Raw genomic sequence first — 24,012 nt, forward strand, 5'->3', positions numbered from 1 at the left:
AGAGTGCACCTGGCACCAATCTCAGCCCACTGCAACCTCAGCACTCAATCTTCCCACCTCAACTTCCAGAGTAACCGGGACTACAGGCACCTGCCATCGCACCCAGTCAATTTGGGGGGTTTTGTTGTTGTTTTGCTAGAGACAGTGTTTTGCCATGGTGCCCAGGCTGGTCTCACACTCCCGGGCTCAAGCAATCCCACCACCTCAGCTTCCCAAAGTGCTGAGATTACAGGCATGAGCCACCACACCTGGCCATCTTCTCTATAAGGATTGTGTGTTTTAATAATCTCTTGCAATACCCAGTAATATTGTGCACATGGGAAGAATGCTTATCTTACAAATAAAATATTATGAAAGGCTGGGCACAGTGGTTCACGCCTGTAGTCCTAGCACTCTGAGAGGCAGAAATGGGCAGATCACGAGTTCAGGCATTCGAGACCAGCCTGGCCAAAATGGCGAAACCCCGTCTCTACTAAAAATACAAAAATTAGCTAGGCATGGTGGCAGGTGCCTGTAATTCTAGCTACTCAGAAGGCTGAGGCAGGAGAATCACTTGAACCTGGGAGGAGGAGGTTTTGCAATGAGCCAAAATTGTGCTATTGCACTTTAGCCTGGGTGACAAGACCAAGGCTCCGTCTCAAAAAAAAAAAAAAGAAAACGAAAAAAAATTTCATCAAGGTTGAAATGAAGGAAAAACTGTTAAGGGCAGCCAGGGAGAAAGGTCTTGTTACCCACAAAGGGAAGCCCATCAGACTAACAGTGGATCTTTCTGCAGAAACCCTACAACCAGAAGAGAGTGGGGGCCAATATTTAACATTCTCAAAGAACTTTCAACCTAGAATTTCATATCCAGCCAAACTAAGCTTCATAAGCAAAGAAGAAATAAAATCCTTTACAGACAAGCAAATGCTGAGAGATTCTGTCACCACCACACCTGCCTTACAAGAGCTCCTGAAAGAAGCACTAAACATGGAAATGACCAACCAGTACCAGGCACTCCAAAAACATACCAAACTGTAAAGGCCATGGACACTGAAGAAACAGCATCAATTAAGGGGCAAAATAACCAGCTAGCATCATAATTACAGGATAAATTTACACATTAACGTTAAATGTAAAGGGGCTAAATGCCCCAATTAAAAGACACAGACAAAGTCAAGACCCATCAGTGTGCTGTATTCAGGCAACCCATCTCATGTGCAAAGACAAACATAGGCTCAAAATAAAGGGATGGAGGAATATTTACCAAGCAAATAAGAGCAGGGGTTGCAATCCTATTCTCTGATAAAACAGACTTTAAACCAACAAAGATCGAAACAGACAAAGGCATTACGTAATGGTAAAGGGATCAACGCAACAAGAAGAGCTAACTATCCTAAATATATATTCTCCCAATACAAGAGCACCCAGATTCATAAAGCAAGTTCTTAGAGACCTACAAAGAGACTAAGACTCCCACACAATAACAGTGGGAGACTTTAACACCCCACTGTCAATATTAGACAAATCAACAAGACAGAAAATTAACAAGGATATTCAGGACTTGAACTCAGCTCTGGACCAAGCACACCAAATAGACAGCTACAGAACTCTCCACCCCAAATCAACAGAGTATACATTCTTCTCAGCACCACATCACACTTATTCTAAAATTGACCACATAATTGGAAGTAAAAACACTCCTTAGCAAATGCAAACGAATGGAAATCATAACAAAGTCTGAGAGACTTCTCAGACCACAGTGCAATCAAATTAGAACTCAGGATTAAGAAAGTCACTCAAAACTGCACAACTACACGGAAACTGAACAACCTGATCCTGAATGACTACTGGGTAAATAACAAAATTAAGGCATAAATGAAGAAGTTCTTTGAAACCAATGAGAACAAAAACATAACGTACCAGAATCTCTGGGACACATTTAAAGCAGTGTCTAGAGGGAAATTAATAGCGCTAAATGCCTACAAGAAAAAGCAGGAAAGATCTAAAATCGACACCCTAACATCACAATTAAAAGAACTAGAGAGGCAAGGTCAAACAAATTCAGAAGACAAGAAATAACCAAGATCAGAGCAGAACTGAAGGAGATAGAGACATGATAACCCTACAAAAAAAAAAAATCAATGAATCCAGGAGTTGGTTTTTTGAAAAGATCAACAAAATAGACTGCTAGCCAGACTAATAAGGAAGAAAAGAGAGATGAATCAGATACAATAAAAATGATAAAGGGGATATCACCACTGATCCACAGAAATACAAACTACCATCAGTGAATACTATTAACACCTCTATGCAAATAAACTAGAAAATCTAGAAGAAATTGATAAATTCCTAGACACATACACCCTCCCAAATCTAAACCAGGAAGAAGCTGAATCCCTGAATAGACCAATAACAAGTTCAGAAATTGAGGCAGTAATTAACAGCCTACCGAATAAAAAAAAGCCCAGGACCAGACAGATTCACAGCTGAATTCTACAAGAGATACAAAGAGGAGCTGACACCATTCCTTCTGAAACTATTCCAAACAATAGAAAAAGAAGGAATCCACCCAAATGCCCATCGATGATAGACTGGACTGGGAAAATGTGGCACATATACACCATGGAATATTATGCAGCCATCAAAAACGATGAGTTCGTGTCCTTTGTAGGGACATGGATGAACCTGGAAACCATTATTCTCAGCAAACTGACACAAGAACAGAAAATCAAACACCGCATGTTCTCACTCATAGGCAGGTGTTGAACAATGAGAACACATGGACACAGGGAGGGAAGCATCACACACTGGGGTCTGTTGCGGGGAAAAAGCGGAGAGACAGCGGGGGGTGGGGAGTTGGGGAGAGATAGCATGGGGAGAAACGCCAGATATAGGTGAAGGGGAAGAAGGCAGCAAATCACGCTGCCATGTGTGTACCTATGCAACAATCTTGCATGTTCTTCACACATACCCCAAAACCTAAAATGCAATTAAAAAAAAAAAAGAAAGAAAAGAAAAAAACAAAAAAAAAGAAAGCAGCTCATACACAGTTTAGAATTAAACTGTGTGCTTGCTTTGGCAACACATATACTAAAACTGAGACGATACAGAGAAGTTTAACATGGTCCCTGCACAAGGATGACACGAAAATTAATGAAGGGCTCCAATTTTATTCGAAAAAATTAAACTGTGGTAGCCAATTATAATGATCCCTTCTCACATATGTGCATCAGGGGCTTTCTCAGTAATTGTTTTCATCATTGGAAGTAAAATCTCTGTGCAGAGACTGTCTGCGTTACTTCAGGCAGTGCATGAATTCATGCATTCATCCAGAAACTCAGTGATTCTTGAGCTCCTTCCTGCCATGTTCCAAGCTCTGTATGAAGCTCGGAGTGAACAGAACACGGTAAGATACAGCCCCTGGCTGCAAGGATCTCACAGTTGTGGGGCAAGAAGTGAATCACACTACAGTAGACAGTGGGCAGTCTGTTCTTAAACAGACACAAAGAGCACTGACCATAAAAAAGATTGATAAATAGAGCTTAATCAAAATCAGTAATTACTCAGCTGGGTGCAGTAGCTCACGTCTGTAATCCTAGCACTTTGGGAAGCCGAGGTGGACAGGGTCAGGAGTTTGAGAGCAGCCTGGCCAACGTGATGAAACCTGGTCTCTACTAAAAATACAAAAATTAGTTGGGAGTGGTAGCACTACCTGTAATCTCAGCTATGTAGGAGGCTGAGGCAGAAGAATAGCTTGAGCCCGGGAGATGGGGGCTGCAGTGAGCCAAGATCGCACCACTGCACTCCAGCCTGGGCAACAGAGAGACTCTGTCTCAAAAAAAAGAAAAAGAAAAAAGAAAAGGTGCTTATTCATCAAGAAGACGCAAATTCAAACACAAGGAGATAACCGTAAACACCCACCACAATGCCTAAAATTAAAAACATTTGTGAGAATGTGGAGAAACCGGATCTATTATATACTGCTGGTGGGCATGTAAATTAGTAGGAATAGGTTGGGAATCTGGCAATATCTGCCAAACTTAAATATTCACCTGCCCTATGATGGTAGTCCTACTCCTAGGTATATCCCCAGAAAAATCAGTGCCTAATTCCCTCAGAGGACATGTAGAAGAATATTCAGAGAGGCATTACTTATAACAGGCAAAAGTTGAAAATATAAATGTCCACTAAGAGTAGAAAAAGTTGGCCAGGCGGGCGGGGCGTGGTGGCTCAATCCTGTAATCCCAGCACTTTGGGAGGCCGAGGCGGGTGGATCACGAGGTCAAGAGATCGAGACCATCCTGATCAACATGGTGAAACCCCATCTCTACTAAAGATACAAAAAATTAGCTGGGCATGATGGCATGTGCCTGTAATCCCAGCCACTCGGGAGGCTGAGGCAGGAGAATTGCCTGAACCCAGGAGGCGGAGGTTGTGGTGAGCCGAGATCGCGGCATTGCACTCCAGCCTGGGTAACAAGAGCGAAACTCCGTCTCAAAAAAAAAAAAAAAAGAAAAAGTTGGCCAGGCGCAGTGACTCACGCCTGTGATCCCAACACTTTGGGAGGCCAAGGTGGGCAGATCATGAGGTCAGGAGTTCATGACCAGCCTGATCAACATGGTGAAACCCCGCCTCTACTAAAAATACAAAATTAGCCGGGCGTGGTGGTGTGCGCCTGTAATCTCAGCTACTCGGGAGGCTGGGGCGGGAGAATTGCTTGAACCCAGGAGGTGGAGGCTGCAGTGAGCCGAGATCGCGCCATTGCACTCCAGCCTGGGCAAAAAAGAGCAAAATTGCATCTCAAAAAAAAAAAAAAAAGTAGAAAAAATTGTAATATTCAACGCAATAATACTCAGCAATAAAAAAAGTATAAATTACAAAAAAAAAAAAAAAGAAAAAGAGGGAATCCTCCCTAACTTATTTTATGAGGCCAGCATCATCCTGATACCAAAACCTGGCAGAGACACACAAAAAAAAAAAGAAAATTTCAGGCCAATATCCCTTATGAACATCAATGCAAAAATCCTCGATAAAATACCGGCAAACCGAATATACAGCAGCATTATCAAAAAGCTTATGTAACACGATCAAGTCAGCTTCATCCATGGGATGCAAGGCTGGTTCAACATATGCAAATCTATAAACATAATCCATCACATACACAGAACCAATGGCAAAAACCTCATGATTATCTCAATAGATGCAGAAAAGGCCTTCCACAAAATTCAACACCACTTCATGCTAAAAACTCTCAATAAACTAGGTATTGATAGAATGTATCTCAAAATAATAAGAGCTACTTATGACAAATCCATAGCCAATATAACACTGAACAGGCAAAAACTGGAAACATTCCCTTTGAAAACTGACACAAGACAAGGATGCCCTCTCTCACCACTCCTAGTCAACATAGTATTGGAAGTTCTGGCCATGGCAATCAGGCAAGAGAAAGAAATAAAGGATATTCAAATAAGAAGAGAGAAAATCTAATTGTCTGTCTGTAGATGGCATGATTGTATATTTAGAAAACCCCACTGTCTTAGCCCAAAATCTCCTAAAGCTGATAAGCAACTTCAACAAAGTCTCGGGATACAAAATCGATGTGCAAAAATCACAAGCATTCCTATACACCAATAACAGATAAAGAGAGAGCCAAATCATAAGTGAACTCCCATTCACAGCTGCTACAAAGAGAATTAAATACCTAGGAATACAACTTACAAGGGATGTGAAGGACCTCTTCAAGGAGAACTACAAACCACTGCTCAATGAAATAAGAGAGTATACAAACATTAATGGAAAAACATTCCATGCTAATGGATAAGAAGAATCAATATCAAGAAAACGGCCATACTGTCCAAAGTAATTCACAGATGCAATACTATCCCCATCAAGCTACCATTGACTTTCCTCACAGAATTAGAATAAACTAGTTTAAATTTCTTATGGAACCAAAAAGGAGCGTGCATAGCCAAGACAATCCTAAGCAAAAAGAACAAAGCTGGAGGCATCATGCTACCTGACTTCAAACTACACTACAAGGTTATAGTAACCAAAACAGCATGGTACTGGTACCAACACAGATACATAGACCAATAGAACAGAACAGAGGCCTCAGAAATAATGCCACACATCTACAACCATCTGATCTTTGAGAAACCTGACAAAAACAAGCAATGGGGAAAGGATTCCCTATTTTATAAATGGTGTTGGGAAAACTGGCTAGCCATATGCAGAAAATTGAAACTGCACCCCTTCCTTACATCTTATACAAAAATAAACTCAAGATGGATTAAAGACTTAAACATAAGGGCCGGGCACGGGGGCTCAAGCCTGTAATCCCAGCACTTTGGGAGGCCAAGGCGGGTGGATCACGAGGTCAAGAGATTGAGACCATCCTGGTCAACATGGTGAAATCCCGTCTCGACTCAAAATACAAAAAATTAGCTGGGCATGGTGGCGCGTGCCTGTAATCCCAGCTATTCAGGAGGGTGAGGCAGGAGAATTGCCTGAACCCAGGAGGCGGAGGTTGTGGTGAGCCGAGATCGCGCCATTGCACTCCAGCCTGGGTAACAAGCGAAACTCCGTCTCAAAAAAGAAAAAAGACTTAAACATAAGACCTTAAACCATAAAAACCATAGAAGAAAACCTAGGCAATGCCATTCAGGACACAGGCATGGGCAAAGACTTCATGACTAAAACACCAAAAGCAATGGCAACAAAAGCCAAAATTGACAAATGGGATCTAATTAAACTAAAAAGGTTCTGCACAACCAAAGAAAGTATCATCAGAGTGAACAGGCAACTCACAGAATAGGAGAAAAATATTTGCAATCTATCCATCTGACAAAGTACTAATATCCAGAATCTACAAAGAACTTAAACAAATTTACAAGAAAAAAACAACCTCATCAGAAAGTGGAAAGGACATGAACAGACACGTCTCAAAAGAAGACATTTATGCAGCCAACAAACATATGAAAAAAGCTCATCATCACTGTTCATTAGAGAAATGCACATCAAAACTACAATGAGATGCCCTCTCACACCAGTTAGAATGGTGATCATTAAAAAGTCAGGAAACAACAAATGCTGGAGAGGATGTGGAGAAATACAAACGCTTTTACACTGTCGGTGAGAGTGTAAATTAGTTCAACCATTGAGGAAGATGGTGTGGTGATTCCGCAAGGACTTAGAACCAGGAATACCATTTGACCCAGCAATCCCATTACTGGGTATATACACAAAGGATTATAACTCATTCTACCATAAAGACACATGCATGCATATGTTTACTGCAGCACTATTCACAATAGCAAAGTCTTGGAACCAACCCAAATGCCCATCAAAGATAGACTGGATAAAGAAAACATGGCACATATACACCATGGAATACTATGCAGCCATTAAAAAAGGATGAGTTCAGGTCCTTTGCAGGGACATGAATGAAGCTGAAAACTATCATTCTCAGCAAACTAATACAAGAAATGAAAACCAAACACCACATGTTCTCACTCTTAAGTGGGAGTTGAACAATGAGAACACATGAACACAGGAAGGGGAACATCACACACCGGGGCCTGTATCGGGGTGGGGGTATGGGGGAAGCATAGCATTAGGAGAAATATCTAATGTAGAGAAAGGATTGACGGATGCAGCAAACCACCATGGCACATGTATACCTATGTAACAAAGCTGCACATTCCACACATGACCCCAGAACTTAAAGTATATATATTATATATATGAAAAACATGCTTGAGATGACAGGTATGCTAAGCATCCTAATTTGACCATTACACATTGTATACATGCATCAAAACATCATATTGCATCCCACACTTGCATAATTATTAAATTTAAAATAAAACTTCATTAAAAATTACAAAAAAACAAAAACAGATGGAAACCCGTTACCAAAAACCATTCAGTCTCATTTACAAATAAAAACCATTTTAATTATTTAAAACACCTATTCTCTATCTGCATTTAAACTTAAGGAGAGTAAAAACTCTGATCTTCAACTTCTTCATCTTTATAAGGCTTACAAACGTCATGTTAGACTCTACAGACTGTACGATCACAAGACTAGAAACCTAATGTCTATCAAAAAAATTAAAAATATACATGAGCTGAAATATAGTTAATTATAATTACTTTTCAAAATAGCTGTAAAGATTAAATTAAGCAATCTGAGTAACATAATTGGCATACAGCAAATGTTTAAGAACTGCTAGCTACTACTAGATTCCATTGTTATAAGCAACCTATGCTTATAACTATGCCAGTGGTCTGCAGCTTCTAAGATGGTACCCAATGATTCCTGCCTCCTACTATTGCCCTTGTAATACCCTCCTCAGTATGGGTTGAACATACTGACTTGCAACTAACAAAAAGAACATAGCAAAAATGACAAGATGTTGCTATCACTTTTAAGTTATAAAACAGTAATTTCCACCTTGCTCACACTCTCTCTCTCTGGCTCTTTTTGGTTACTCTCTCTGAAGAAGCAAGCTGCTATGCTGCTGTCAGCTGCTATATGCAGAGGCCCACATGGCAAGGAACTAAGAAAGGCTACCAGCCAATAGCCAACAAAGACCTGAGACTCAGTCCAAAAGCCAATGAAGAACTAAATCCTGCAGACAACCATGTGAATGAGCGTTGAGAGGACAGCAGCCCAGGGAAACACCCGATTGCAGCCTTGTGAGAGATGCTTGGCCAAAAGACCCAGCCAAACTGCACCCAGATTCCTAACTCACAAAAACCATGAGATGATAAATGTTGCTAGAGAATTTGTTACAAAGCAATAGGTAAACAATACAACATATAACAACAATAATTTGCTCCAGAAAAGCTTTTTTGGACCAAGAATGCAGTCTAGTAAATTTTAAAATAAGGCAAAAAGGAATAAACCCAAATAACATCATATCCAGTCGATACCTGTCCTCCTCTTGCCAGCATGCTAACCCATATAGTACTGGTGGGTCGGGAAGAATTCTCCAGACAGGATCTACACTCTCCTGTGTAGGCATATTTAGAATCCTTTTTGGCAAACACATAAACTGTGTTTGTTGCCATTTTCTCTTGGGCAATCAGAACCTATTTGGACAATAAGAAAGTTACAGCCATGAAATTCAAAAAGTCACTAAAGAAGAGAGTAAAATCTACATCTTAATTTAATCTGATTATATAGGTTCACTGAAATATTTAATTATTAACTTTACAAACTCCATTTTGCATAAATACTTCATAGAAATATATAAGCTCCAAAACCGATGAAAACTAACCAAATTTCCAGTGCATACTATATACAGCTAAATAAAGCTTTGGTTTACATAAGTTTAGCTGTCACACCTTAAGTAAGTCAACTGTCACTACCAAGTTATCCTGCATGAAAATCTGTTTTTTTTTTTCATTTCAACTTTAAACTGAATTTTAACTACCATTTTGTAATTTTTTAAAATAATAGTACTATACCTTTTCTGATCCATTAATAATGAAATAGCCACCAGGATCCAAAGGACATTCATTTAACTCACAAAGATCACGATCTGTCAAGCCATTCAAAAGGCAGTAAGTTGACCGCAACATAATTGGAATTTTTCCTATAAAAGTTTTCTGATGTTGAGTCTGAAGTTGTTCTTCACCTTCTTTAATGACTGTTTTTGTTATATCGACATAAAGTGGAGCAGAATACCTTTGAAAATAACAGCAGATCACACTTAAGCAATAGGGTATCTGTTAAAACAAATCCTCAAGTGGTTAAAATTACATTTTCAGAATTTTATTTCAGCATCTACTGCTGACAAGGAAAAATTCTTTCTTACGTGAGATTTCTTAATCTAGCTTCATTGGGCATCATTGGTGAAGGAGCACCATCTCTTTCCCAATGGGTAGGCTTGGAAAGATAAATTTGTTCAAACTTCAGTAAATATCTTGGCTGAAATTAAACAAAAAACATGAAAAAGGTAAATATTTTTTTCCACAAAAGTTTTAATGATTCCATTTTCATCGGCATTAACATTTTAAGTAGAAGCAGCTCTACAAACTGGCAAAATTAATCCATTTTACTGAAATGGGAACTTTCCAGTCAGTATCCATAACACACAAACGTTAAGTTTTAAACCAAATCACTTTCTCTTTTTTTCCTCTTTTCTTAGAAAGATTTTTCACATATGACAGGTAATGTGCTAACAAGGTTTATAACAATGTTTAAGGAAGGCTCATCTCACACCCAATCATCACACTTATGAGCTACAAAAGGATCTGCTAACTGCTTTCTTAAGGCAGAAGACAAAAAGAAATTTAACATACCAAAAGCAAACAGAGACTGTACACATCATGTGCTCTGAGTTTGAATAAAACTGTTAAAATGGTTTTGCATTAATAATCTATATGGTTTCATGTGCCCTCTCCTTGGTTAGGGTCATCAAAAGCACAAAGTGACCAGAGAACAAAGATAACAATTCCAGACAATTAGAACTGTGTTCTAATCTAATCAATAGAATGTTTTAAAAGAATAAACCTGACTCTTCAATTAAACATACAAATTAATCTGTCAAAGGAGTAGAGTTAACAAAAGAAAAAAAAATTTATTTTAAAAAACACACAAGCTGAGTGCAGTGGCTCATGCCTGTAATCCCAGCACTTTGGGAGGCTGCGGCAGGCGGATCACAAGGTCAGGAGATCAAGACCATCCTGACCAACACGGTAAAACCCCATCCACTAAAATACCAAAAAAATTACCCCAGTGTGGTGGCATGCACCTGTAGTCCCAGCTACTCAGGAGGCTGAGGCAGGGAAATGGCTTGAACCCGAGAGGCGGAGGTTGCAGTGAACCAAGATTGTGCCACTGCACTCCAGCCTGAAGACAGCAAGACTCCATCTCAAATAGATAGATAGAGATAGATAGACAGATAGACAGATAGATAGTGTACACAAAAATCCTAATCACTCTATATAAAGGGCTGAGAACTCCAACCCTGGCTGAATATAGCTTAGGCCCATAGCAAAAAAGAAAGTTTTCAATTAAACATTCACTTGCTGCCTAATAAAACAAGATCTATGAGGACAACTTTCTAGAGATAAATGGATAGTGTACTTCTCTCTAAATCAAGCCTCAAAGAAGGAAATAGGACTAAGCAGGTGTTTCACTAGTGATTAATTATTGACACTCAAGTCTCCCAAACTGGGGTAGATAAAAGGCAAAGAGAACTGGTGGTGATAAGAAACCAAAGGGAGGTCAACCCTCCACTCCTTATCTGTGCCATCACCTAGTCTAGGACACTATTATCTTAATCCTAGGCTATTCTAAGATTTTTATCTCCTCTAGCCTCTTTTGTTGTTTTAAGATAAGGTCTCACTCTATCACACAGGCTGGTGTGCAGTGGTGATTTCGGCTCACTGCAACCTCTGCCTCCTAGGTTCAAGCAATTCTCTTGCCTCAGCTTCCCAAGTAGATGGGACTACAGGTGCACGCCACCAGGCCTAGCTCATTTTTCTATTTTTTGGTAGAGGTGGAGATGGAGTTTCACCATGTTGGCCAGGCTGCTCTCAAACTGCTGGCCTCAAGCAATCCACCCACCTAGGTGTCCCAAAGTGCTGGGATTACAGGCATGATCCACCTCACCTGGCCTCCTCTAGCCTCTTTCTATTCCAAGTAAACATCATTTTCCAAAGAAACTTTTCTAAAATAATGCTTGATGTATATTCTTTGACTATCTCTCAATAATTCCTCATAACATCCAATGATACTCAGTTTTCAACAATTGGGTTTCATCTTATCTTCCCAATGCCTATTAAAAACAGATAAACTGAAATCACATATTGATCATTGCGGTCCCCATTCCCATCCCCAGTCTAAATACACCAAGTATTTTCTTTTTTGAGACAGAGTCCCACTCTGTCACCCAGACTGAAGTGCAGTGGTGCAATCTCGGCTAGCTGCAACCTCCACCTCCCGAGTTCAAGCAATTCTCCTGTCTCAGCCTTCCAAGTAGCTGGGGCTACAGGTGCCCGTCACCATGCCCAGCTAATTTTTGTATTTTTAGTAGAGACAGGATTTCACCATATTGGTCATCAAGCTAGTCTCGAACTACTGACCTCAGGTGATCCACTCGCCTCAGCTTCCCAAAGTGCTGGGATTATAGGTGTGAGCCACTATCCCCAGCCACACCAAGTATTTTCTTGCTGAAATGACTAAGCACCTTTCCTCTTCTAAGGGAACTCCTACCTGTCCTTCATAGTAAATTTAAGTCTCTTCCATCTTTTCTACTAAGCTCTGACAACCAAGCATTAGAGATCCCCTCCTCCTGAAGTACTTCCGTTACTGGCACTTTGAATTTGCTATATTATATTATCTTGCTTGTTATACAAAGACCATGAAGAAAAAATGACCCAATGAGCCAGGTGCAGGGGCTCACACCTGTAACCCCAGCACTTTGGGAGGCTGAGGCAGGTGGATCACTTGAAGTCAGGGATTGGAGATCAGCCTGGCCAACATGTGAAACTCCATCTCTACTAAAAATACAAAAAAATTAGCCAGGCGTGGTGGAAGGCGCCTGTAATCCCAGCTACTCAGGAGGCTAAGGCAAGAGAATCACTTGAACCTGGGAGGTGGAGATTGCAGCAAGCTGAGATCTCGCCACTGCACTCCAACCTGGGTGACACAGCAAGACTCTGTCTCAAAGAGAAAAGAAAAAAATGTCCCAAGAATAAAAAAGAAAATTAATGTCCTCTTCCAGCCCTAGAAAACCCAATCACTTTCATTATTAATAGCAAAATTTGGTACAGTATGTCCAACTAAAATGGGAATAACACACCAGCCCTTAGGAGATAAACTACATGGAAGAGAAACTCATCTGGCTAGAAACAATGACCTCTCCCTGTGTCTATTTTGAGGGCTTTCCCTACCTCACTTTGTTTCTCAGTTTTCACTGTCTTTCAAAGCCCAACATGTTCCAACAGCCTCTCAACTGCTCTAAAACTGGACAGTCATTATTATGAACTACAAACCTTTTTTTTTTTTGAGACGGAGTTTTGGTCTTGTTGCCCAGGCTAGAGTGCAATGGTATGATTCAGCTCACTATAACCTCTGCCTCCCAGGTTTAAGCAATTCTCCTGCCTCAGCCTCCCAAGGAGCTGGGATTACAGGCATGCACCACCACACCCGGCTAATTTTGTATTTTTAGTAGAGATGGGTTTCTTCATGTTGGTCAGGTTGTTCTTGAACTCCCAACCTCAGATGATCCATTTGCCTCAGCCTCCCAAGTGCTGGGATTATAGGTGTGAGCCACTGCACCCGGCCAGTTACATACTTCTTTACAACCACTCATGTAAAACCATATTAAAGAATTGTACCCAGCCAGGCGTGGTGGCTCACACCTGTAATCCCAGCACTTTGGGAGGCCAAGGTGGGTGGATCACAAGGTCAGGAGGTCGAGACCAGCCTGACCAACATGGTGAAATCCTGTGTCTACAAAAAATACAAAAATTAGCCAGGTGTGGTAGCAGGCACCTGTAGTCCCAGCTACTCAGGAGACTGAAGCAGGAGAATTGCTTGAACCTGGGAAGCAGATGTTGCAGTGAGCAGAGATGGCACCACTGCACTCTAGCCTAGGTGACAGAGCAAGACTCCATCTCAAAAAATAAAAAATAAAATAAATAAATAAAATTATACCCTTGGTATGATTTTAACAATGCTAAAAAACATGCATATATGTGAGCAAAAGCTACAAGAAGTTTAAAAAAGATTGCTGATATGTTTGGATGATTTTCCTATCTTATCTCATATAATAATGTACTTCATGCAATATATAAAAATCAGAAGAGAAATTCCTTCAAACATTTTTTATTACTTTTACACTATGAGAAAAAAAGTAGGATTATCTATCTAAGGCAATGTAACTGTCTCCGGTTCACTTCTTTTATTTGTCATACTTCAGAATCCTCTCTTCCCAACTATCCAATACCTACTATGTGAATAAGGATGAGATTACTTGCAAAAAATTACACCTCTTCATTAGGGAGAATAAATCAGAAAGTGACTGATGGTGCTGTAAGTACTTTGCTAAAAGCTCCAACTGACTTTTTTTTTTTTTAAAATAAAGATGGGGTTTTACCATGGTGGTCAGGCTGGTCTTGAACTCCCAACCTCAGGTGATCCGCCCATCTTGGCCTCCAAAGTGATTGGATTACAGGCGTGAGCCACCAAGCCCGGCCCCAACTGACTTTTTTTAACCTTTAAGCCAGGTGAAAGAAGGGCTGAAATTTCAAACCAATACTTTTCTTGTACTGGTATAACTATTAGAATTAACCATCTTACCGGTTCTTCAACTTCTCCACTAGCATGCTGAGCTTCAGCTTGTAGGTCTATAGGTGGAGCATCTTCCACAATTCTTTGAACAGACATCTGAATAAACTCATCAAAAGAATCCAGCTGTTGTCTGACCAACCCTTTCTCATCAAAATAGGAACTGGGAAAATATTTGAGTTCAGTCAGTTGCAACTCAGTGATAATTTCTAGCATAACTCCCAATTTTCATTATAATCAATTCAACAAACAATCATTAAATACCAACCATTATATGTCAACCACTAAACAAGATACTATGAGGTATCTTAAAAAGGATGAAGCCAGGCACATTTTCTTCGTAAAATGTATTATTTGGGGAAAAACAGCTTATATTTGTGGGTAAAATACTTAAAGCACAATATAAGAACTCTAAGGATCCAAGCTCTGGGAGGCCAAGGCAGGAGGATTGCTTAAATACATCCTGGGCAACATAATGAGACATTTCTACAAATAAGAAAAAAATTAGCCAGACACGGTGGCATGTGCCTATAGTCCCAAGTATTTAAGAGATGGGGGATCCCTTGAGCCCAGGAGTTTGAGACTGCATTGAGTCATGATGGCATCATTGGCACTCCAGCCTCAGAGATAGTGAGACTCCATCTCAAAAAAAAAAAAAAAAAACTCCATGTCCTTTACAGACAAATTTTATTCCACCTCTTTGAAATATTTCTAGAAAAATGTGTCAGGAGAGAAAATTAACAGTCAAAGTTAACAATAAGAACTTTAATTTGAATAGGAGGGAAGTAGTGATATCAATGACTAAAACAGAAAATACGTGAGAAAATCATTAGTTCTATTTTGAATTGTCAAAGGTAGGATGAGAATAAGTCATTTACATGAAAGTACTCAGCAAAAGACTGGTGAAAAAAATGTAGCATGGCTGAGATATCAGAGCCAGCAGTGTAGATATAGAAATCACATGGTTTTCTGTATCTACAATCTAGAGTAGACATTATTTTCACAAGGAACAGATGCTTTTCAGGTGAGGCGTGGGGAAAGACATAAAGATACAAGTAGATACAAGTACAAGAGGATCTCAACAGATCACTCCCCACTACCATCCAGGAACAGCTGCAAAGCTGGGCATCACAGAGGCTAGAGGAGTGCTGAGATCTAGCACCCTAAAGATTATCTCATCACCCCTCAGCAGCAGGAAGTACTCCACCACATCTCCACGTCTCCACTCCTGTTTCTTGTGACCTCTATCATCTTATATCTGTGAGACCTTCTTAGTTTCTAATCCCCAACTACTGACTTCCCCACCTTCACATCAATTTTCTGAGACAATATGCAGAGTCCACCTAATCATCAGCTTCCCATTTTATCAGGTCACCTCACACTTCAGTGACAGGCCAACAAATTGGCGGGTTTTCAGTCATGGCCCCACCCTGATCCAGTCAAGTACAGTTACCAATATCAGAAGTTAGCTTCTACAGCAGAAAACACAGTAGACAACCATACATGTGTAAGGTATGACCTAAATAATAGTTGGGGCAATTTATTTCAGTAGCGACTATCACATAACAGGAAAGAAATTTCTCACAACCATTTGGATTAGCCTTTGATATGTAAGAAAAACACGGCGTTGCCCGTAATATAAATAGCAATGGTTTATTATAGGCAATTTAAGATGAAATATCTTCTAAAACCATAGATAAGTTTCATGACCCTAGGAAGCTGAACTATAGCTACTTTCCCCAAAATTAATAGAATGGGACTTCATTAGAATGTCATCCTTTAAACATCTAAACTATATAAATATTTCATTTTTATGGTATCTACTCTAATGTTTATTTTACCCTGAGATCATCTTACAAAGTTACTTGTGATAACACTGCATCAGGCCACGAATACCTTTTTTAACAAAACAACCGTCAAGAAAGGTATTCAGTTATACTCCAAATACAACTGGCAAAATGTCAGAAGCATGTTTTCTTTGAAAAGGGAGAATGTTGGTCAGGCACAGTGGCTCACGCCTGTAATTCCAGCACCTTGGGAGACCAAGGAGGGTAGATCACCTGAGTTCGAGACCAGCCTGACCACTATGACGAAACCCTGTCTCTACCAAAAATATATAAATTACCCGGGCCTGATGGCACCTTAATCCCAGCTACTCGGGAGGCTGAGACAGGAGAATCGCTTGAACCCAGGAGGCGGAGGTTGCTGTGAGCTGAGACTGCGCCATTGCACTACAGCCTGGGCAACAAGAGCAAAACTCCATCTCAAAAGAAAAGGAAAAGGGAGACTGTTGACCAAGAGGACATGCACCTTGGAGCTGCTGGGGCTCAGAGAGGCATCTATTATCAGGTTATTACATATAAAGCAGGTGTCAGGGAGTGAGAGAAGAGTTATAAGCCTTTAACCATCCGAACATAACAAGATGTTACTTTACCACTTGTAAGTTACTTTTCTTATCTATATAATGCTTGTCAGAATTTTATTATGTTTTAGTTACACTTTGAATTGGATGGGAATTTGGGGTAAAATACAACCAATTTTAACTTTGTCCATTTAAAACAAGGAGAAAACCAAGGAATCAAATTAACATTACTAGTAATGAAACAAATGTGCCTCCTGCAATGAGGCACTGAGACAATGTCACTTCTGTCAAAAGTAATCATCTGAATCTAATTATGAGAAATAGCAGACAAACCTAAACTGAAAGGCATCCTAAAAAGTAACTCGCCAGTATTCTTCAAAAATGTCAAGGTTTAAAAAAAGGGGGCCAGGCAGGGTGGATCACGCCTATACTCCTGGCACTTTGGGAGGCTGAGGGAGGCGGATCACGAGGTCTGGACATCATGATACCCCGTCTCTACCAAAAAAGTATAAAAAATTAGCCAGGTTTGGTGGTATGCACCTGTAATCCCAGCTACTTGGGAGGCTGAGGCAGGAGAACTGCTTGAAAATGGGAGGCGGAGGTTGCAGTGAGCCGAGATCACACCACTGCACTATAGCCTAAGCAACAGAGCAAGACTTCGTCTCAAAAAGAAAAAAAGAACAGACACCCTGATTAAGTGTTTCAGATTAAAGGAAGCAAAAGAATATGCCATGAAAACTAAATCCAGTATGTGATTCTAGGTTGGACCCAGGATCAGATAAATTTTTATTTTGCTGGCTGGGCATGGTGGCTCACGCCTGTAATCCCAGCATTCTGGGAGGCCAGGGCAGGTGGATCACGAGGTCAGGAGCTCAAGGTCAGCCTGGCCAACACAGTGAAACCCCGTCTCTACTAAAAAAATGTAACAAAATTAGCTGGACACGGTGGTGGGTGCCTGTAATCTCTGCTACTCAAGAGGCTGAGGCAGGACAAGTTACCAATATCAGAAGTTAGCTTCTACAGCAGAAAACACAGTAGACAACCATACATGTGTAAGGTATGACCTAAATAATAGTTGGGGCAATTTATCTCAGTAGCGACTGTCACATAACAGGAAAGAAATTTCTCACAACCATTTGGATTAGCCTTTGATATGTAAGAAAAACACTTGAATACAGGAGGTGGAGGTTGAAGTGAGCCAAGACTGCGCCATTGCACTCTAGCCTGGGCAACAAGAGTGAAATTCTGTCTCAAAAATAAAATAAGATAAATTTTTATTTTGCTCTAAATATCAGTGAGACAACTGGCAAAATGTAGGTAAGGTCCATAGATTAAATAAGATCACCATAATCGTGATTATGTAAAAAAAATGTCCTTATGTCTGCAAGTGTTTTTGTTTTGTTTCAGGGTCAGCTGGACATGGTGGCTCATGTCTGTAATCCCAGCACTTTGGGAGGCTGAGGTACATAGTAGATCACAAGGTCAAGAGATTGAGACCATCCTGGCCAACATGGTGAAACTCCCTTTCTACCAAAAATACAAAAATTAGCTGAGTGTGGTGGCGTGCACCTGTAGTCCCAGCTACTTGGGAGCCTGAGGTAGAAGAATCACTTGAACCCAGAAGAGAGAAGTTGCAGTGAGCCAAAATCGTGCTACTACATCCAGCCTGGTGACAGAGTGAGACTTCATCTCAAAAACAAAAAAAAAAAGAAAAAAGAAACAGGGTCTCACTTTGCCACACAGGCTGGAGTGCAGTGGTGAGATCTCAGCTCACTGTAGCCTCAACCTCCCACGCTCAAGTGATCTGTAAGTTACTCTCACCATGTTTCAGAAAAAAGTATGTACAAAAAGGAAAAAAGACAAAGAAAACGTAGTACGAGATAATATTTTCAGAATCTGCGTGAAGTGATTAAATGATTTCTTTGTGCAACTTTTAGGTCTGAAATACTTTAAAAATATATAAATAAAATAATAAATACTCTCATATAGCATATTTATACAGAACATCTATTTATCAAGAATAAGCAGAAAATCTACAGTGTCTTTTCAAGCTTATTCAGTTTGGTCCATAGTTACCTGATTACAATCCAGCATGCTTCTTGCCACAAATCCGGAGTGATTTCATCATCATCCTCATCATACTGCATATCTGTAAAAACAAAATATTATACTCATTTGCAACAAGATGCCACTTAGTTAACATCTTGCTCCTACGACTTTACATATGACTTTAAGTAGCAAAAACATATTTTCTTTCTGCTGAATAAGTAATCCTTTCACCCCACTTTTCTAAATTTCAATTACATTAATAAAATAATTTATGTCTGCCACACAGGTATTCTTTCAATACACAAAGAGGCTTACTAGAAAGGTTCAATGTAAGTTGTATGAATTTTAAGTTTTCCATTTTATTGATCAATAAGATTTTCAGAGACTAGAGTCAGAGAACAGGGTAAGGGGGCAGAGCCATGGAAGGATTCCAACAGCTGGGCAACACCCTAAGGTGGGGTGATCTATTACAGCAACATTTCATACATGTACAGGTATGAAAGATTGCATTTTCCAAACATGCCACAAGCCTATCTCCCATCCCACATGGTCTTCTATAAAGTGATCTTAATACTCCTATCATCAGATATAGTGGTCTATGCATCCTTTCTCTGAATCTGGGTAGCCTTTGACTCTCCTGTAACTAGGAGAATGCAGCTGAAGGTCAGGCGTGGTGGCTCACACCTGTAATCCCAACACTTTGGAAGGCCAAGGCGGGCGGATCACCTGAGGTTGGGAGTTTGAGACCAGCCTGACCAACATGGTGAAACCCTGTCTCTACTAAAAATACAAAATCAGCCAGGCATGGTGGCACATGCCTATAATCCCAGCCACTTGGGAGGCCAAAGAAGGAGAATCACTTGAACCAGGGCGGCAGAGGCTGCAGTGAGCCAAGATTGCACCATTGCACTCCAGCCTGGGCAACAAAAGCAAAACTCCATCTCAAAAAAAAAAAGAATGTAGCTGAAGTAATGCTGCAATGCTGCATGACTTCAAAAGCAAGATCAGAAAAGGCAATGCAGTTTCTGTAATGTATGTTAAAACACTTGCTTCTGGAGCCCTGAGCTGTCATTAAAAAGTCAGACACAGGCCAGGCACAGTGGCTCAGGTCTATAATCCTAGCACTTTGGGAGGCCAAAGGTGGATGGATCACTGGTGGGAGGTCAGGAGTTCAAGACCAGCCAAGCCAATATGGCAAAACCCAGTCTCTACTAAAAAATACAAAACTTAGCTGGGCATGGGGGCACATGCCTGTAATCCCAGCTACTCAGGAGGCTGAGGCAGGAGAATTGCTTGAACCCAGGAGACAGAGGTTGCAGTGAACTGAGATGGCACCACTCCTGCCTAGGCAACAGAGCAAGACTCCATCTTAAAAAAATTTTTTTTTTTAATTTTTAAGTCAAACACTATTCTGAAGCTGCTACATTCTGAGGAAGCCCAGACTGTAAGGAGAGGCCACTTACAGGTACTCCATTAGCAATTTTAGTCCTTGAGTCCTACTGGGATATGTCTCATGTCAGACATGAGTGTCAATACTATAGATCTGTCACCCAGCTGTCAACATTCAGCCTTAATGACTTCCCAAATGAACAAGATTCACAGTGGAACACAGGCAAGTCATGCCTGTTATGCCCTGTTCAAAATCTTGACCTACAGTATCCATGAACATAACAAAGAAATTTTTTAAGTAGCTAAATTTTAGTGTAGTTGTACAATAGTAATTTACGCATTCAAAAGAATCAGTGTGCATTGTTCCTCCAATATTAGTCCAATCTTCTTATGTGAAAGAAGAAGTGTGCTGTATTTTTGGGGTTTATTCTAATGTACACAAATATAGCCTGTAAACCTTAAGAGCTTTGGGTTCAAAATCTGATACATATACAAAATAAATTTTTAATAAATCCTTCTTGAATGGACTGAAATTATCAATCCTTACACATGGGGAAAGGGTAAGAAAGACAAAACTATCTATGATAGCTCAGATATTTCTAGCTTTGATGGGAGATTAAAAGCTAGTATCACTGCCACAGAGGAGCAAGTAAAATGGTAGAAGAAAGAGGTCATGATTAGGTCGGCTTTAGAGATATCTGTAGATCAAATACACACGTGTATGAATATAAACTCAAATGAACAGTCTAAATTATAAACAAAGAACATGTGACACATAATCAATATACACTGACACATAACAGACGTAGATCTATTATGTATCAATAAACGTTTTAAACTTTGAAAAAAGTACAGAGTTGGAATCATTAATAAATGAGCAATAGAAAAAGGAGATTTTACACAGAGAAGGAAGACTGAAGGCAGGGTACTTGGGAACACTTTTGTTTAAGGGTCATATGAAAAAGAAAACGAACCCATAAAGGAGACTCATTTACTCATCCATTCATCAAATTTTTTCTGAGGCAGGACGCAGTGGCTCACGCCTGTAATCCCAGCACTTTGGGAGGCCAAGGTGGGTGGATCCCCTGAGGTCAGGAGTTCAAGACCAGCCTGACCAACATGAAGAAATCCCATCTCTATTAAAAAAAATTTTTTTAATTTAGCTGGGTGTGATGGCACATGCCTGTAATCCCAGCTCCTCGGGAGTCTGAAGCAGGAGTAATGGCTTGAACCCCGGAGGTGGAGGTTGCGGTGAGTTGAGATCACACCGTGCCGAGATCACGCCATTACACTCCAGCCTGGGCAACAAGAGCAAAACTCTGTCTCAAAAAAAAAAAAAAAAAAAGTTTAACTTGTTTCCATGTGGATGACAGAAATCCAACACTTTCACATAGAAAGAAGCCAGCTGAAAAGGAGTCGCTAAAAACTGATGAGGACATACCTAATAAACATTTTAGATGACATGGGCACAAATAAAATGTAGCTTCACTGCTAAAGCAACTCTGATTAACTCTTGTTTTCCCACAGGATCATTATACATGACCAATAAGAATACAAAATTAGAACAGTCACCACTGTGGTGGTCACTTGCCACCATTTAGCAAAATCTTAAAGGTGCGTATCATCTGACCTGACAATTTTATATGTAGGAATGTATCCTAAAGACATATTTGGGCAAATTATATGTACAAGATTATTCACTCTCAGTACTGTTTTAACGGAAAAAGACTAGAAATAAATCAAATCAAATATCCATCAAGACACTAAAGTTACATCCACACAAACTATTTAGCTGGGGGCGGAGGCAGGGGCGGCAGCAAGTGATGCTCTCTGTGTACTGACAAGAACATCTCCATTAAGCAAAATCTAAAAGTGGAGTAAAGTGTAAACGTTACTTTCTGTCCTTAAAAAAAGAAAACAATCCCATTTATATTTGCTTAAATATGCATAAAGAAACTGTAGAGGCTGTGCGCCAACGCCTCAGACCTGTAATCCCAGCACTTTGGGAGGCCGAGGCAGGTGAATCACTGAGGTCAGGAGTTTGAGATCAGCCTAGCCAACAAGGAGAAACCCCATCTCTACTAAATGTACAAAAATTAGCTGGGCATGGTGGTGCACGCCTGTAATTCCAGCTACCTGGGAGGCTGAGACAGGAGAACTGATTGAACCAGGGAGGCAATGGTTAGTAAGCCAAGATTGCACTACTGCACTCAAGCCTGGGTACAGAGCAATACTCTGTCAAAAAACAAAAAGAAACTGTGGAGTGATAAGAACCTATTATAACACTAGTTGCCTACTGTGGTCAACTGGGCAGATGGTAGATAAGAAGGAGACCTAACACTTTTAACTTTTTTTTTTTTTTTTTTGGAGACGGTCTCACTTTGTCCTCAACTTACAGCAGTGTCAACTTCCCAAGCTCAAGTGATCCTCCTGCCTCAGCCACCCAAGTAGCTGGGACTATAGGTGAGCACCACCACACTCTAGCTAATTTTTTACAGAGAGGGGGGTCTCCCGTGTTGCCCAGGCTGGTCTCAGTTGTTAAAGTAGCCACCGTATTTTAACATTTTTAAATTTTCTGGTTTGTGAGCTATGAGAATATATTACCTAGCCAAAAATTATGCTTTAAAAAATCTTTTTTTCTATTTTTCTTCTACTGAGAGAGTAGTTAACAGGGAATATGATGATGCTAATACATTTCTGGAACACAAGATATTAATGAGAAAGAAGTTTAAACAGCTTTAAAAGTTTAAGCTTTTGGGCAGGGACAGTGGCTCATGCCTGTAATCCCTGCATTTTGGGAGGTCAAGTCAGGCGGATGGCTTGATCTCAGGAATTTGAGACCAGCCTGGGCAACATGGCTAGACCCCATCTCTTTTAAAAAAAAAAAAAAAAAAAAAGAGGCGAGGTAGCGCACACTTGTAATCCCAGCACTTTGGGAGGCTGAGGTGGGCAGATCACAAGATCAGGAGTTCGAGACCAGCCTGGCCAACAGAGTGAAACCCCTCTCTTCTACTAAAAGTACAAAAATAAACTGGGTGTGGTGGTGGGGACCTGTAATCCCAGCTACTCGGGAGGCTGAGGCAGGAGAATCGCTTGAACCCAGGAGGCGGAGGTTGCAAAGAGCCAAGATCGTGCCACTGCACTCCAGCCTAGAGCTAGACTGAGTCTCAAAAGAAAAAAAAAGTTTAAGCTTTTGCTTCAATTTTTTCCATCTAATTTATCAGAAGTAGCTGAGGAAATAGAGATGTAAGGGGTAGCCACAGAATTAAGAGCTAGAAGAAAATAAGGTTTGAATTAGTAGATACGGAGAATGGAAAAGGCAGCTATGGAAAAGGCAGCTACGAAAATACACTAGACTCGACTAAGAATTTTTTTTTTTTTTTGAGATGGGTGTCACTCAGGCTGGAGTGCAGTGGTGCAATCTCGGGTCACTGCAACCTCCGCCTCCTGGGTTCAAGTGATCCTCCGGTCTCAGCCTCCTGAGTAGACGGGAATCCAGGCGCAGGCCACCACACTCAGCTAATTTTTCTATTTTTAGTAGATATGGGATTTCCCCCATGTTGGTCAGGCTGGTCTCAAGCAATCGGCGCGCCTCGGCCTCCCAAAGTGCTGGGGTGAGCCATTGCACTCAGCCACTACTAAGAAATCTATATGCGCAAAGAAAAAGCTATACACTGGTCCGGTGCAACAGAATATATATCATCTGAGAACTGTGGCATTGTGAGAAGAAGGTTAAAGGCCATCCTTTAAGACAATTTCACTTACAAAAAGCATGAAGAAATGTGAGACTAAACCGTTTCGCCCCCCACCCCCCTCCTCCGATAGTCTGTCCCGGTGTATTTCCAGGGCCTTCCGCATTGCCTTGCACATGCTGACATCAATTGAGCTATTCAGTAAATCGACTGTGGCTTTTAGGATA

The 24,012-nt window shown here is 40.5% G+C and overlaps 1 protein-coding gene, 1 non-coding gene and 1 pseudogene across 3 annotated transcripts in view; 1 reads left to right on the top strand and 2 right to left on the bottom strand.

Annotated features, from left to right (window-relative positions):
- Window positions 1-24,012, bottom strand: part of POLR2B (RNA polymerase II subunit B) — a 63,462-nt gene that overhangs the window by 38,993 nt on the left and 457 nt on the right. The window contains exons 2-6 of one of the 2 annotated variants that reach the window (XM_002745805.7): window positions 18,732-18,804; window positions 14,306-14,456; window positions 9,810-9,922; window positions 9,460-9,679; window positions 8,923-9,081 (exon numbers count right to left, since the gene is read on the bottom strand). In XM_002745805.7, the coding sequence (XP_002745851.1) occupies window positions 8,923-9,081; window positions 9,460-9,679; window positions 9,810-9,922; window positions 14,306-14,456; window positions 18,732-18,804 (716 nt within the window). The remainder of the gene's footprint in view (window positions 1-8,922; window positions 9,082-9,459; window positions 9,680-9,809; window positions 9,923-14,305; window positions 14,457-18,731; window positions 18,805-24,012) is intronic. The other variant, XM_008993265.5, reaches the window with a different exon arrangement.
- Window positions 3,049-3,155, top strand: LOC118152510 (U6 spliceosomal RNA). The gene has a single exon (XR_004741270.2). It is a non-coding gene; the product is annotated as a U6 spliceosomal RNA (small nuclear RNA).
- LOC118152640 (small nucleolar RNA U13) lies at window positions 10,155-10,248 on the bottom strand (annotated as a pseudogene).

This window comes from Callithrix jacchus, chromosome 3, assembly GCF_049354715.1.
Source record: "Callithrix jacchus isolate 240 chromosome 3, calJac240_pri, whole genome shotgun sequence".
In the NCBI taxonomy this organism is placed as follows: domain Eukaryota; kingdom Metazoa; phylum Chordata; class Mammalia; order Primates; family Cebidae; genus Callithrix; species Callithrix jacchus.